Source organism: Scophthalmus maximus, chromosome 4 (genome assembly GCF_022379125.1).
Source record: "Scophthalmus maximus strain ysfricsl-2021 chromosome 4, ASM2237912v1, whole genome shotgun sequence".
In the NCBI taxonomy this organism is placed as follows: domain Eukaryota; kingdom Metazoa; phylum Chordata; class Actinopteri; order Pleuronectiformes; family Scophthalmidae; genus Scophthalmus; species Scophthalmus maximus.
Genome location: NC_061518.1, coordinates 16,933,355 through 16,949,017, shown reverse-complemented (window position 1 = coordinate 16,949,017; position 15,663 = coordinate 16,933,355). Strand labels below are relative to the sequence as shown.

The window sequence follows — 15,663 nt, the reverse complement described above, 5'->3', positions numbered from 1 at the left end:
TTGCTCATGACCAAGCTCCAGACAATTGCTATTAATGTCTAACATTAATACCAATGATGCTAAAGGGTGAAACGAATATCTATAATAACAGTATGATCACTATGATATTATTCTAGGATTATTACAAACCTACAACAGATACTAAACTAAAGTTCCTTCCCTATCAACCATTTCTTCTCAGTCTCAAATACAGCTCTATTAACAACAGGAAAGAAATCAGGAAAATACCAACTCTTTTCTGACAGTCACATTGAATTTTCCACAAAATTTTTGGAGCAAGCCTTTTAAATATATTGATACACAATAGCTCTTTTAGACTAGATGTTTGTAAGATGAAGCCTAATGTGTTTGCTTCACTAAGATTTTGGTCAACAGTGTTGACCATGTGACAGCAGTCAGTTATAAATAGGTCATATGAAGGTTTACCATGCATATGATTTTTTTTTTCACCATGCCACACAAAGAAGCATTTATCAACTATGCATCTCTGCACAGGGTGTCGGCTAGGTGAGTGTGTGGTCTCTAAAGATGACCTAATTTAGAAACATAGTTGGCATACCTAATAACTAAATGTAAGATAATAATAACAAATATAAAAATAACATTTAAACCTACCTCATTTTGGAATCCATGTGTAATCTACTATCTGAAGCTCTTGGTGGAGGGTGGATGCCTAAAGGAATTGCTGCTGTGGCTCAGAGATTGAGACATATTTCCTTTTCCTCTAAATGAAGAATGGCAACAAAAGAGACAACAAAAACAAGTAGAATTTCATCAAGGGTCAAAAAAATCAAACAGTCAATAGGGTGATTATGAATCTAAAATGCAAAAAATGTAGTAAAAAAAAAGGACTGACAATGAGACTGAGTAGAACACAAAGTTGCTCTATAAAAAGTGTATTAAGTCATTTGATTTCAGTTGAATGAGTGGAAAAAAAACTGGGTGGACTATGTCATCAGGGAAATTACAAATCAAATGGAGGGTTAATTACAGTACTTCACAGATAACATAGTAGATAAGCCTGTGAGTGGTAATAAGGTTATAGTCAAGTGTTTTAGTAAAGACACAGATGCATTAATCAATGATTAAAACCAAGCCTTGAAATAAAGCAGAGAAAGACTTTGACACTGTTACAAAAGAAACAACAAACACAATATTATGAAGCGATATTTAAATATTCCCTTGGCATAGACACTTTAGTTTTCATAATAAGGATGTGTCCATTTGCTAGTTAATGTTTCATGAATATGCCATTGACTGTGTTGAGATCATATATTACACACGTGCCCACTTGTGTTCACAAGCATGCATGTAAACCTTTCTATGTGAAAGAAAAACATGAATAATCAAAGAAAAGCTTTAAACACACACTTCTGTTTGTCAGTACAATGTGATAATGCGTTTACAGTCGTTTTTTGTGTGTGGGTGTGTTTTTGTAAAGGTGTGCATTGTTCTCACAGTGTGCCCCCGTGGAGTCTTGTGGACTTGTATCGTTGTAGCTTATTCTGGGCCTCCTCCAGGTGTGTGTAAGAAGTCTGCAGACGCAGGGTCAGGTCAGGACATTGTACACACTGCTCCCACACTTCCCCTGGCTGCCTGAAAAGACCCTGAACAGACCCACAACCACACCAACACGAACAGACACAGACAGGCACAAGAATCAGATAATGATAACAGTATCCTTCCATTTCAGACCCTGCCTCTTTCTTTCTTTAACCGCTCTCCCACAGGTAGTGGAGGCTTACTGCTAAAACCAGAGGCCAATCCACCTCTTCTCTCCTCCTGTGACACAGAGAGCAAGAGAGAAGTCTTTTCTGGTGATTTAATAACAATAAAGTTACATAGATCAATATCATCATTGTCTTCAATTCATCCTTTGTGTGATTGAATTGCAGTTGTATAAAATGTTTCCTCTCCAACATCCAACATTTTTTGGGACCAAATCTCAGAAAACATCAGTTAAACTTGAAACAGCTGTCTGTCATTTTCTTTTTTGTACATCTTCTTGACATTGTGCCTCCTTCCCTGGAGTGATGGGTTTCTCATGTCTACTGATCAAAGTTGCAAAGACAAGGAAGAGTTGTTTTTAGTAACAGGTTTTTGTGCCATTCCATGTCTAACCTAACTTTGCCCCATGGCATCCCCACAGGACTCTGTTGTGACTGTCACACAATTGCCCAAAAGACATTGAATACATGTGAAACATGTCGTGGTTATCGACTTACCATCATAAAAAGTTTTAAAAAAAAGTATAAAAACTAATTTAAATCCTCCTGAACAAAGAGTAATGATTTGACATAAATCAAGGAAGGATGAGGACATTGCCACTGACATTTGAAGTAACTCTTCCAAATCGTATGTTTATTTTATTCTATTTTTTGGACAAAGCAGTAGGGAGGCTGTTGTCACTATCAATTAGTGGTTTTGTGTGAAAAGCTGAAAATCCTACATGAAAATACATTTTTGCTTACAAATACCAAACTAATATTCAAACTTTTATTTGTCTGGTGAAGATGTGCAACAAACTGCATCCTCTACAGATGCATTGCCGTGTAACTTTTGGTAATACACTTTTATCTGAGCGTGATGTGTAAAGTTTGTGTAGTTCAAATTTAAATGATGTTGCTTTGTTTAAGGTGACCTTCAGTTGTTGTTGTTAAAAAAGGGGGGGGGGGGGGGTTGAGTGGGGAGAGATAGAGGGAGGGACAAGGACCCTGTCCTTGCTCCTATCGCCACAGGATCGGTGGCCTGGCCTGACCATTTCCACAGCCAGCACCTCAACCTTATCCATCACAACTAGATAGTTATCACAAGAGGGAAGGGTGAGTGGGAGGGGGAAGAGGGGTGGTGCAAAAGAAAGAAAGAAGAGGGGACTTCCAGCGCTAATCACCCACATAAAACAAAGGAAACAGAGGGAGGCACAGACAGAAAAAGACCTCTGTTTATAAATATAAGTAAATAATTCTTCTCCATGTCAGGACAAGGAGACTTTCCTGACACCATTAATGAACTAGCCCTAAGTACAGCCAGCTGTCTGTCTGTGTGTGTGTGTGTGTGTGTGTGTGTGTGTGTGTGTGTGTGTGTGTGTGTGTGTGTGTGTGTGTGTGTGTGTGTGTGAAGTACAGCTAATAAAATGAGACAAATCCACGCCTCATTTCTGCTCACTTACTGTATGTTTTACATTACTAGAAACTAATAATCAGGAAAGCGTGTTGCCATAAAGAGCTACAGAGCGTAAATAACACAAGGCATGGGTTCTCATCAAATCATTAACATTCACACACACACACACACGTGTTCATGCACAACACATAATGCACAACTGGACTATGACTGAATGTACTTAGTTAAATACTCAACCGACAGCAACTTAAAGGACTGTTCCATCAGCTACAGCTCGTTTGCGCTTTAACAGCTCCAATTACACAAGGGGCAGTAAGCGATTTTGAAGAAAGCTTGTCTCTCTCTTTGTTGTTGTTGTGGGTTTCACTGCTCTAGCCGAGCCGCAAACCCGCAGCCTCGGTTATGGGAGACCGAAGCGCTTACCGCAAGGCCAAACCCACATGAGTCGTAGCTTTGTTCGCTAGCACGTCTCTTAGAGGGGCAGTGAGCAATTCTAAAGCAATACACGTTTTGTAAAAATCAGCATCTGTTAGTTTTCGGTTCTGTGTGCGCTGGGTTTTTGGCTCAGCCCTGACTCGAAAACAATAAAAGCGCTGGGGAGCGCACCACACAACGCTGTTGTACACATCACTCGTCGACACCTTAAGAGACAGGCTAGAGGGTGTCGCGACTGCCCGGTTTTGGCCTAGTGGTTAGTGCGTCGGACTCCCTCCCATACATTTGACTGGGCATTATTGGAAAAACACAGCAGTTACCGATAAAATGAACGATGGCTTTGTTCTATCCAAGAGTGAGCTATGACACAGTGAGCCAACACACACACAACACAATAAACTGTCATTACTTTCTACTATTATTTCACCTGTCATTTTCTTAATGTGACATCAATATGGAGAGAAAATAGACTCAAAATGGTCACAAATGTGTATCACATGATTGTGGGTGAAAAATAAGAGTTACAAATGCATACAATGATTTGTGCATAGCTTTGGGTACTCACAAATACGTGTTCAAATCCACACGCAAACACCAAGCAATTTTTTGCACACATAAATCAGTTTTGCAAATGCACAAATCACAAACTGAGTATGTTTTAACATTTGATTTACTTTAGTGATATTTAATTGATGAGGAACATTAATACAAGCTGTTCATGGGACCTACTGTTCATTTCCTCACCAACAATAGAGTGTAACACATAGACAGTAGTATTTACTGAAATACACTTAACGGTTCAGTGCTGTAGCCCACAAGAGAAATGTCTGCCATGTTTTAATGCTGTTTTTCTTTGAAAGCCTGAGGATCTCTCATTGTAAGCCATCCTCCATAGAAATAAGGGGATGTTGCAGAGCTCTTATAATATGTATGACACTGTAAAAACTCGTGCAGATGCTTTATTCCTGTCCCCTCCTCCTTACAATCTGTCTCCCTCATTTCTCCTTTATATCATTCTCACCTGTCTACACTTATTTAAGTCTGTCAGGGTCCTTGCTTTGACCAGCTCACCTGCTGTTTCTTGCTGGCAATGGGGGGCAGTATGGGCCTGGAGGAGGAGGTTGTGGTGGTTTTGATCCATGGGGATCCAAGACTCCCAGGAAAACTCGGAGCTGTTGAGTCAGACGTGCCCGAGAGACAAGCCCTGCCCCTGGTAGCAGGTCTGGTGGGGACCTGGTACTTGACCTGCCTCAACAGCAGCTCTGTCTCATGGGGGACTGGCCTGAATGGAGAGTTGAAGACCCCTGGGCACTGAAGGGAGAGAGAGAGAGATTTTATACATACATGTATTTCTAACTGGCTATGAGGATATTACTCTTACCCAATGCTCCTACTTATTAAAATAACACTGCAACTGATAGTATCAAGGAAAAGATAGAGGGGCTGACGGGATGAAATGAAAGAGGTGGAGGTTCCCACCCTGATTCACACCAAGGACATTGCAGTTGTATAGCATGAATTTGGAAGCCCTAAGATATCCGCCTGGGTGTTTTACTGCCAAATCACTATAATGTATCAAAATCCATTTGGAGTTTGGGAAAACCAAAAAGTAATTTTGTTTATCCGGGGAACAATTACAGGGGAAATTTTTAGAACGGTCACCTCCTGGGACATTTTAAAATGAAACTAACAGCAGTTAGTCTTTCAAACTATTACATAAAATATTCTGAGGTAATTTGAAACATCAGTCTATTGACAACTTTTTCATACAGTTTCTCATCAAAGTTTTGCCCGTTATTGACCTTTAACCATCAACACAAACTTTGTGAAAATAAATATAACGTGTTCCCACAGTTGTTGATCTTCACTACCTCTCAAGGCCAATTGAAACTTTCTATGAATTGGTTCACCAAGACACCAATGTGGATGTCCATAAGACAGCATGGGCTGTAGACATACCAAGTGTGCCACCTGTACATGCTCCAAATAACAAAATGGATGGTAGACCTCTCCTTACAACTGCCCCAAGTTCCTCAGATGTCTGAAATAAAGTTGTGAGGTTCCGTCAGGTGATGAGTACAGCCTGTACTGCTTATGCTCTGTATAGCTGCCTTGGAAAGCTTCTTTTTTTATTTCACTTCACTATTTTAAACAAACAGCTTTGTGGTGCATTACCGCCACCGAGTTGAATGGAGTGTGGATTGGAAATGCGCATTTGTGCGCGTGTGACCAGAGACAAGTAAGCAGCTGTCTCCCTTGCAGACTCATACACAAACAGCTGTGGACACCACAGATGTATAGTTGATATCATTACAATTCTTTCTGATCTGCTCAGAGGTGTGCATGTGCAGTTGGTGCCCTCGTAGCGCAGTGGCCGCATGAATCTGCTCATGCACGGACACAACAGATTGGTGGGAGCATAGATGCCTGCACAGAGGCTCTGATGATGCAATGTATGTCACAGACCCAAGCTGACCTTCACATACTACAGATGAAGAAAGTATAAGATTAGCCTACTGTATGTTCAAGCCTTAATGCATACACCTGGGCCCTTGGCCAACCAAAAGTAAAATATTTAGCTCAAGCAGTTCAATGTGGGCAATTCACACAGATACTGTAACAACGAAAACTCCACCTGTTTCAAAAGTAGCATCATAAATGACATGAATCACTTGTTCAAAAGCTCAAATACACATATGTACACATGTAAAAAGAAAACTTTTCTCTCCCCTGTTCTGAAGTGAGGTAGAGATTTGCCACAGACATCCTCATTAACAATTATTCAAATCACAGTGATCCTTTTGCCTGTAAGTTAATTACCAGACCAAAGCTTTGAGTTGGAGGACTCTGTATCTACTCTATATGCTAATAACACCGCTTTCTATTTAGGCCACTCTAAAAGACTGGGACAACGGAGAGAGAGAGGAGAGAAAAGGCATAAGAGGGAAATTGCTCCAACTATATCGACCCAAACCTCACTCTTTTAAAATAACATATTAACAGACTGGTTGATTAGCAGATGTTTCATTATTAGACCATGAGTACTTTTGATGTAAATGTCAGTAAATGTCAAGTGTTTAACAATGAGTGGAGTAAAATTAATTCAACTCCACTGACCCCGGTTTCTTTGACGCCGGGTTGTAGACACCATGGGATAAGAGCTGATTTCTCACTGATGCGTCTCTATCTTAAGCAGCAGAGAGTAGAGCTGATGCATTGTTGTCAGTGAGTATAGAGATATTTGTCAGACTCTGGTCATCAGAGGCACACATGCAGATTTGTCCAACATCGAACAACTTTTTATGTATGTAGTGTTTTGCCTGTTTCAGGTTGAAAACTACTGAAAGTGGCAGGTCCTTACTTTCAGGTTTTAAAGTGGTATAAACAAGTATTGAGGGAAGTTCTCAGTTTGTGATCATGAAAGCCGCCAGACTATCTTTTAATATTTGCAGCAGCAACAGTATACATCAATAAGACTTATGCAGTGAAACCTTTTAAAATCACAGTAAATAACAGACAATAGTTAGAAATACTGTATATAATCAATAATAATACAAACATTCTACTTAAATTAACTTCTTGCCTTTTAAAATTATGTAGTTAATCACACACAGCAGCGTCATTGTTAACTCAAGCATGAAATCAACTTGAAAAATGGGACTTTGTGTGTCCTTGAAAGAATATTTTGGGTGTCGTATATTCTGCCTTGCTAATCTGTGCCTCCGGAGAACCATTATTGCAGCTTGCACCAACTCCACATGCTGATACCGGATTCCTCCTGAATTCCATTACTGCCACATGAAGACTGCACTTGTTCCTTTGCATTTGCAGTGTTCTTTAAAGGCAAATAATAGGTCCCAACCCTTAAAAATAATCATAATAAAAAGTCAATAAGCTAATTTTATATTTTTTTATAATAAACCATCAAGAATGCATACGTCAGGCGTTCATACTATGTAGTATGATGACTGTAATTACGCCTGCACCGGTGACATTCGTGGCCGGAGACATTGTGTTTTGGGGTTGTCATTATTTCCATACCTGTGAATGCTTTGAGCGTATTTCTTCAAATTGAAAAAAACATTTACTTGGACTCAAAGAAAAACTGATAAGCAATTAGTATTCAAAGGTCAAACATCAAGGTCAATGTGACCTCACATCCATCCCATTGCGAGTGTGATACAGTATTGCCCATTTGCCTGAAACATCCAGTAGGACTTGAACTGATTAGAACTTGGTGGTCAAAGGTCACAGAGACCTAAAAATCAACGGTTTCGCCCGAACTAAAGAATTCATATGCTTAATTTGATAAAATACACTTAAAACCTTTGATTAAATTCCTAAAGACTTCCCCGCATGAGTCTGGACAGACATCGATGTAACTGTAACTTCATTGGTTGGCGGATGCAAACAACCGTCAGGTAATTCTAGTCACAACCGCAAGGTAATTCTAGTCAAGTACTTATGTGAGCTGAAACTAAATAAAACTCTAAATATAAGACCCCAAATCCTCACTATCATAAATATCTTTGTTTCAAGGCATTTCCCTCCTGCTCACTATCAGTTTTTTTTAAATTCAGTAGAGATGAGCGCACACATCTACCTCAAACAGGAAGGGACAGAAGGATGGGACACACACACGCACACACACACCAAAGTCCAAAAGTACCAACCTAGCTACGGGAAGAGCAATGATGTTGACCTCAGGAACACACCTTCTCTGTCTCTGTCAGAGGGACTTGGAGCCTTTTGGTAAGCTGTGTGTGTGTGTGTGTGTGTGTGTGTGTGTGTGTGTGTGTGTGTGTGTGTGTGTGTGTGTGGGGTGGGGTGGGGTTCGAGAAGTGAGGAAGGATGAACTGTGTGGGAGAGCCATCTATTCACTGCTGACAAGGTCAAAGCTACGCAGGGAAAGAGTCCCCTGCCATATGCAGAGAAAGAGGAAGCGAGAGAGATATAGAGAGAGAAAGAGATGGACAGAGGGCGGAGAAGAACAGACAAACTTTTCTACTTGTATTATTTCCTTCTTCATTAGGTTTGAGATTAAAATACCGAAAATAGTCATAAATAAACCCCCCAAAAATCAATGCAATCCAAGCATTTGAAGTTTCATGACATGAAATGTCAAAATGCCAACTCCACTGCAAGACAGTTAACACCAATTTCATAATGAAATGTTTAGTTGACGTTGTGTGTATGTGAACATCTAAGGTGTACATGGGATACCAGCAGGAAGAAAGGTAGTGAGCCAGATGATGACGCGGCTGTTTGCACAGGCATGAAGGAGGTAGAGAAAGAGAGAGATAGAGAAAGCGAGAGGAGTAGTGGTGCTGAATCAACAGTGACCAGTGTGCTTTGTCTTCATTATGATCCCAGTAGGGAGTCACCGGGATGCATGGAGGCCACACACACACACACACACACACACACACACACACAGAAGCACACACACACACACACACACACACACACACACACACACACACACACACACACACACACACACACACACACACACACCTGTGCCAGGGGAAACACTAAAATAATCCACTCAGCACATCAGAAGTGCCATCAAGACACATACTTACTCATGTGCGCACACACCACTAAACTTCATACAGCCCACCCGTGTTGACAAAAGGAAAGCAAGAAGATGTTTCTCTCCCTGTAGCCAGTTCCTAGAGGAACTCCCTATGGACATGCCTGCATGGACTTTCCTTTGATTAAAGGTTAGTGAGTCTGTGATGTTGCCTGTATTCCTTGGAGCAAACATTTTAGTCTGACACTGTGACTTAATAATACAAACTTAAGTTTGTTTTATCTGACATGACTTCTCCTTGAAACTTCAGGTAAGGTCAGTATTGCACTTTAAGATTATGAAGCCAGGGTGGACAAAAGTAGCATCCTGTCGAATGTCAAGAAAACGAAAGTGGATGCCGATTGTCACAGAGAAGATGGACAAAGAAAGACAAGCCAGTGTTCCCAGTTTGAGGGGAGGCAGTCCCAGTGATGAATAAGAACAATCTTGAGCATCTGGAAACATATCTGACATCAGATGCCCCGCCGAAGAGAAGCAGCAGTTCCAGCCTTTGCATCAGAGAGAATAGTGTGATGTGTTCATTAATTTAGTATGGCCCTCGAATGGTGTTTCCCACACTTAGATTAAAGAAACCCTATAGTAAATGTTGATGGTGAATTTGAGCCTTTCAAACGTTAACTGCTCTTTTAATTAGTCTTGGTGATACTATACTGTACTATTCTATGTGCACCACTGTAGGTTGTTGTATTAACTTTTTATAAGTGATGAAAAGGAAATAATAAATATTTTATCACTGCACTGTATTGAGCAAAATATAAGTAAAATTAATTGTAATGTGCATTATTTCATAGACACAGACTACACCATTTCCATGTAGCTGTGGTAAATGAGGAACCACCATTGAATATTTGCCTCTGGTCAGATATGGTCTAATCACTGTTATTTCTTTGTCAAATGTGTGAGAACCAACCTGCTTTGTACTAAGGAGGTGATGTAACCGGTGAGTTTCGTAAACTTTGCCCGTCTGCTCTTTTATGACGTCCAGGCAGTCTCTCTCTCTTTTCTGGAGAGCCTCAAGTTCATCCAGCTCCCGCCTTCAGAGAGAAAAGAATCTGAATCAGAATCAGCTTTATTGGCCAAGCATGTGTAAACATACAAGGAATTAGACTCTGGTTTGTGCTCTCGCAGTGTACTTACACAGAAAAAGACTTAGGATGACGGATCTAGACACGATTAACATAAACATTAATAATTAGTTATTAAGTACAGCTATAAACATAAAATATATGAAAAAAAAAAAAAAAAAAATATATATATATATATATATATATATATATATATATATATATATATATATATATATATATATATATATATATATTTATGTATAAAATGAGAGCATTATGTTGAAGGAAGACACTAGTGCAATGGTGCTGGGTGCAAAGATGCTGAAATAAATATGGATAATAACAGATAACTATATATAATGAGGAAGAATACTGGAATAAATATTGGATAATTAACTAAATTCTCTGTATACACAAGGTGGGACATGGAACACATAAATAAATAGGTTTGCAATTGAAATTCCCAATTTACATGAGGTGTGTCAAAGTCAAATACAAATTAAATTAATACAAACTGAACCATAACATGAAATATTAATAATTAATAATAATCATTTATATATATACTGTATATATTTTTTGAAACTCTACATCACTTGCCCTATCAATCTTGATACTAATGTTCTGATGATCAGTTTAGCTTATAGCTTTAAACTTAATACAGTCAGTGAGAAACATGTCAACAATGTTTGCAAGTGTGTTTGTGCATGTGTTTTGAGCAGTCTTTAGTAATACATTTGACAATTCCCTGAAGTGTCCTGAGGATGGACAAACAACTGCCTAACAATGACGGAGACACCAGCACATACGTGGAGAGACAGAGACGCTGTGGCAGAAACACAAGACAATGAGACTGCATGGAAGGAAAAAAAAAAGCAAAATGAGAGTGCGAGAGGCTGTAAGTGGGAGGATGATGGATATATTTCATCACAGCAGCCAGGACAGGTCTGTCTGTGACATCTGTTAAGCGAATCTGGCTAAATGGGATGCATTAAAAGCCCATACACAGCAATTTCATCCTGCAATCGCACAGCCGTATTGTTACAAGGGGGTAATAACTTAAAAAGGGAATTGGAAACAATTACTAAAACACACATGCCGTGGTACTGTGAACATGCACACACATTCTCTCTCTCACACAAACACACACAAACCAATTTAATTCAACAAGAGCAATAACAATAAGAGTTTAGCCAAAGCTCATCAACAATCCTTTGTCTTTTTTCCTCTACCCAATTCTCCTTTTCCTCTCCTTCTTCCCTATCGCTTCTTTCTCTAGTCCTAACTTCTGTTTTCAATGAAACACCTCCACAGACAAATCAGATTGTTCATAGTGTGTCTGTAATGTGAGGTTAACACATTCTGCTGCTACTGGCATTTAAAAAGAAAGAAATCACAACACTGTTCTCATTGCCTTTGCATTTTCATTCCTTCCTCACCACCAGATTAAATTACAAAATAAATGAAATATGCAGAGCACTGCGTGTGTGTGTGCGTGTGTGTGTGTGTGTGTGTGTGTGTGGGGGGGGGGGGGGGGGGGGGGGGGTGTGAGAGAGAGCAAGAGAGAGAAAATGAGAGGAACTGTGCCTCTGTGTGTTTATGTAATATCTCGCAGTTATTTAAGATTGTGTGTGTAGATGTGTGGCTATACTGTATGTCTGTGTGTGCTTGTGTGTGTGGGTCAAAATGTGTATAAGCGTGTTTAAGGTATACAGTAGGTGTGTGTTTTTGTTGGTTCATACTGTTTCAAAACAGACTATCAATGTTTTCAGGGGTCAGAACCAGTTTCCATTTGTGTTACCAGATGTATGAAAAATGTGAGTGTGATCATATCAGTGTGTATGTACATGCATGTGTATCAATGCTCATGCATCATGTTCTCACACGTTTGCTTGCGTGCATGTGTGTGTGTGTGTGTGTCTGGCTGAATGGTTGACCTTTGCTTCCCTGCCCCCAGCCCCAGTGTTATTAATTGCTGTGTAGTGGACAAAAGCCAAACAGATTTGTAACGGCTGAAGGCACCTCGATCTGTGTCGACCCAACCCGCCGCCACAACATACAACCCTCATTAGCCCTGTTCTGCACGCGACACATGCTCTCTGTATGTGTGCGCGTGTGTTTGACTGAGTGAACGTGAAAAGAAAGAAAGAACGAAAGAAAGTAAACACATTTGAGTAGTTCTGACAGAACAGAAATATAAAATGTGTAATGGTCTTGAATCTTAATATGCAGTCAAATATTTGAATCGTCTGTGGAGAACCATCAATTGACTGAGATTCTTCGAGATATTCTTAACATCCCGCTCAAAAATCTGGCTGTTCAACAATGCATTGCTTTTTTTATGTATTCAACAGTCAAATTTGATCTGACGAACAAAATTCTTGAGTACAACCCTATTTTAGTCTATAACTTTTTCAAGTTTACTCACTGTCAATTACATACAGAGAATGCAGACATTATCCTGTTGGACTAAATTGTTTTAAATTCTGATAAAGTCATGATATAATGCAGTGCGAGCAGTCAGACTACAGATTACTTCTGATGCTGAACTGTTGGACAAGCTAATCAAGCCTACTTGAACTTCTTTCAAATAACTGAAATCCTAACTGACATTTGCACCCTTGACTGTTAACTTATTTAAATGGCTAATATAGTACAGCTATATTCCTCAGTTCTCCCTCAATTATTTACTCCCTGGTTCACAACGGGGCATTGAGGGTTGATGGGATATCAGAAAGTGAGGCATTGTGGGACAGCAGGCCACACCTGCGGTCGTTCAGTCCAGCACCCGAGCAGCTAATTGGCCAGGTCCTAAAAATTTCATGGAGATTTGACCTGATTGGCTGTTTTAATTGCTCCAATTAAATGATTCAATAGCTCGCAAGGAGGGGGTAGTCAGCCAGTCAATTTACACAGTGACCAGCTCGATGTATTGAGCCTTCAACATCCTCATGACACACCATTTCCATTTAAGTGACTAGCTGATTGATTAACTAATTCACTAAAGTAGTAAAACTGATGCCATGAAAAAGGTGCAGAAGCAGACAATTATCCCAGTGTTGAAATGATCCCCAAACAATATTACTAATACTCTAAAAGAGGCAAAGATTTTCAATTTCATATATCTTCTATACTTTTCTCCACTGTCTCACTCTCAAAAGTAATTTCCTAAGAGGCAGGGGGAACACAGCTCAGATTATACTGGCACACACACACACACACACACACACACACACACACACACACACTGAATATACAAATCCAATCAGACTGAAGGAGTGAACTTGTCTCCACCCAAACTGGATCAGAAAGAAAGAGCAGCAAAAGAAAGACTGATGCACAGAAGCGGAGACTGATCGCGGGGAAGGCGTACAGGCAGAGCCGCACTCCCTCCACCACAGCGGCTCTCCTTTCATGAATGCCCTTGAGAGGAACACAAGAGAGGGAGGAACGAAGAGATGGGAAAAAAGTAGAAAAAGAAATAGAGACAGCATAGCATGAGAGGAGAAGAATTAGAAAGGAAAAGAAAAACACTGCTGCTGCTCAGCCTAGCAACACCAAGTCTATAAACTTCCCTGAGCTTCCCTGTTTCTGCTCTCTTTAGGATAAGTTAAAAATACTTTTGCCATGTTGTTGCAACATCACAGGAATTAATTTTTTTTCTATCTGATTATGGCAGTACTAATTACCCAGCTGTTTATTGCAGATAGAGGAATAATTCATGCAGTCAACAGTCCGTGTTGGTGGCAGCAGCGATGACACCAGCACATTTAGTAAATATGCAAAGCCGGCTCGCTCCTCTTTCCTAATTGCCCCCATCGTCCCACTGAATGCCCTTATTAAAGCCCAGGAACTTTAAGTGTCTCCCTGACAAAGTGATAAATTGTTGGGGTATCAAGGAAAACTGTGGCAGAGTGGGGACTGCGCCGGGGTCCTGACTTCATTAAGCTATGCAAAAGGAGAGGAAGGATGGATGAGGATGGACACTGAGACACAGTAAACCGGTGGCAGAGAGAGAGAGAGAGGGGGAGAAAGGTATGGAGCAAAATGGATGGAGGAAGACAAGAGGAAAGAGGGGAGAGAGCGAGAGAATGAAGGAGAGAGGTACAGTGAGGTCAGGGGATAGGAGAGGGTAGAGCAAGTATTAGCTGGATGCCGTACCTAATGAAATGACACAGATGGTTCTGTGTGGAGGAGATCTGTCACAAGAGAGAAAGCGAGAAGGAAACAGAGAGTCACAGAAAGAGAGAGAGAGAGAGAGAGAGAGAGAGAGAGAGAGAGAGAGAGAGGGAGAGAGAGAGCTTCAGCAGTCTATGTATTACTCCTATATCATTACCATGCACAGCCGATCAGCCTGCACTAAATGGGAACCATTAGTCCAACTTTGAATAATTTATGCAAAGGGTCGGACAGACAGATAGACAGACGAACAGAGGGAGGGAGCATGCTGCTGGATTAAAAAGTGGGCCTTTGCTGGGTGAGTGATCAGGCGGCGTGCGATCCGAGGGCTTTGCAGCTAACACAGAGAGGATATTTTAAATAAATACCGGCACAGCGTTAATTGATCGTGACCCCTGCAGCACTAAATAAACATGTGATTAACTAGAGAAGTGAAGTGACCTCTACACCCCGAACCGCTATGGAGGAGGGGCTGTGTGCGTGTGCAGTGTGCATGTGTGGTATGTGTGTGTGTATGAAGACTGTGGATGTCACACAATTGATAGGGAAATAAAAGAAAAAAAAAGAAAAATTACATCCCATCCCATTCTTGAATTTGTTTTTACATTTTCCTTATTTTGTCTATTCTAGTCTGCTCTTGGTATTTAGCTGTTTTCCAAAATATACCATGTAAAAGGTGGAAAGAGATTATATATTATTATATATATACATTATAGCAATATACCCTATTTATCTAGAAAGGGTCCAAAAAAACAGCAAAATACAAATGTTATTGTTATAGCTGCAATACTTTAACTGATCTAATAAAATAAAACAACATGACATAATGTTCATTTTTTGATACAGATTTACTGGTTAGGGTTCAAGCTAGAAGTTATCATAAGATTGGAAATCTCTGGTCTAAATACACATAATCTCCCAGTATATTTTTCACAATAACACCTGTAAATGTTGTGCTTTATAGTCAAGTTTGATTGAGAGATTATGAGCACAATTATCCCAGTTTTACATCTTTTATCAGCAGCATTTTTTCTGAATACTCAATTAAGTTGTGTATGTGTTTGTTTTGTGTGTGTGTTTAAAACTGAGGTGGCAACACTTTCTTAATGGACTTAAACAGCCCCCCCAACCTCTAAAAGGGGCAAGGAGTGTGCAGGAAAGGTTGATCGCCGGTGGGGAAATGAGGGGAGGGAGTCAGTGATCCAAGGAGCACTTTAACAAATTTACATTTAATTTTAGCAGAGGCCTAAAGATATTTTCTGG

The 15,663-nt window shown here is 40.1% G+C and overlaps 1 protein-coding gene across 4 annotated transcripts in view; it reads right to left on the bottom strand.

Annotated features, from left to right (window-relative positions):
* Positions 1-15,663, bottom strand: part of spata17 (spermatogenesis associated 17) — a 36,576-nt gene that overhangs the window by 12,892 nt on the left and 8,021 nt on the right. For all 4 annotated transcript variants that reach the window (XM_035628726.2, XM_035628729.2, XM_035628728.2 and 1 more), the window contains 4 exons: positions 10,065-10,188; positions 4,630-4,869; positions 1,459-1,607; positions 616-724 (listed from right to left, as the gene is read on the bottom strand). In XM_035628726.2, coding sequence (XP_035484619.1) covers positions 643-724; positions 1,459-1,607; positions 4,630-4,869; positions 10,065-10,188 — 595 coding nt within the window. In that variant the 3' untranslated portion in view covers positions 616-642. The remainder of the gene's footprint in view (positions 1-615; positions 725-1,458; positions 1,608-4,629; positions 4,870-10,064; positions 10,189-15,663) is intronic.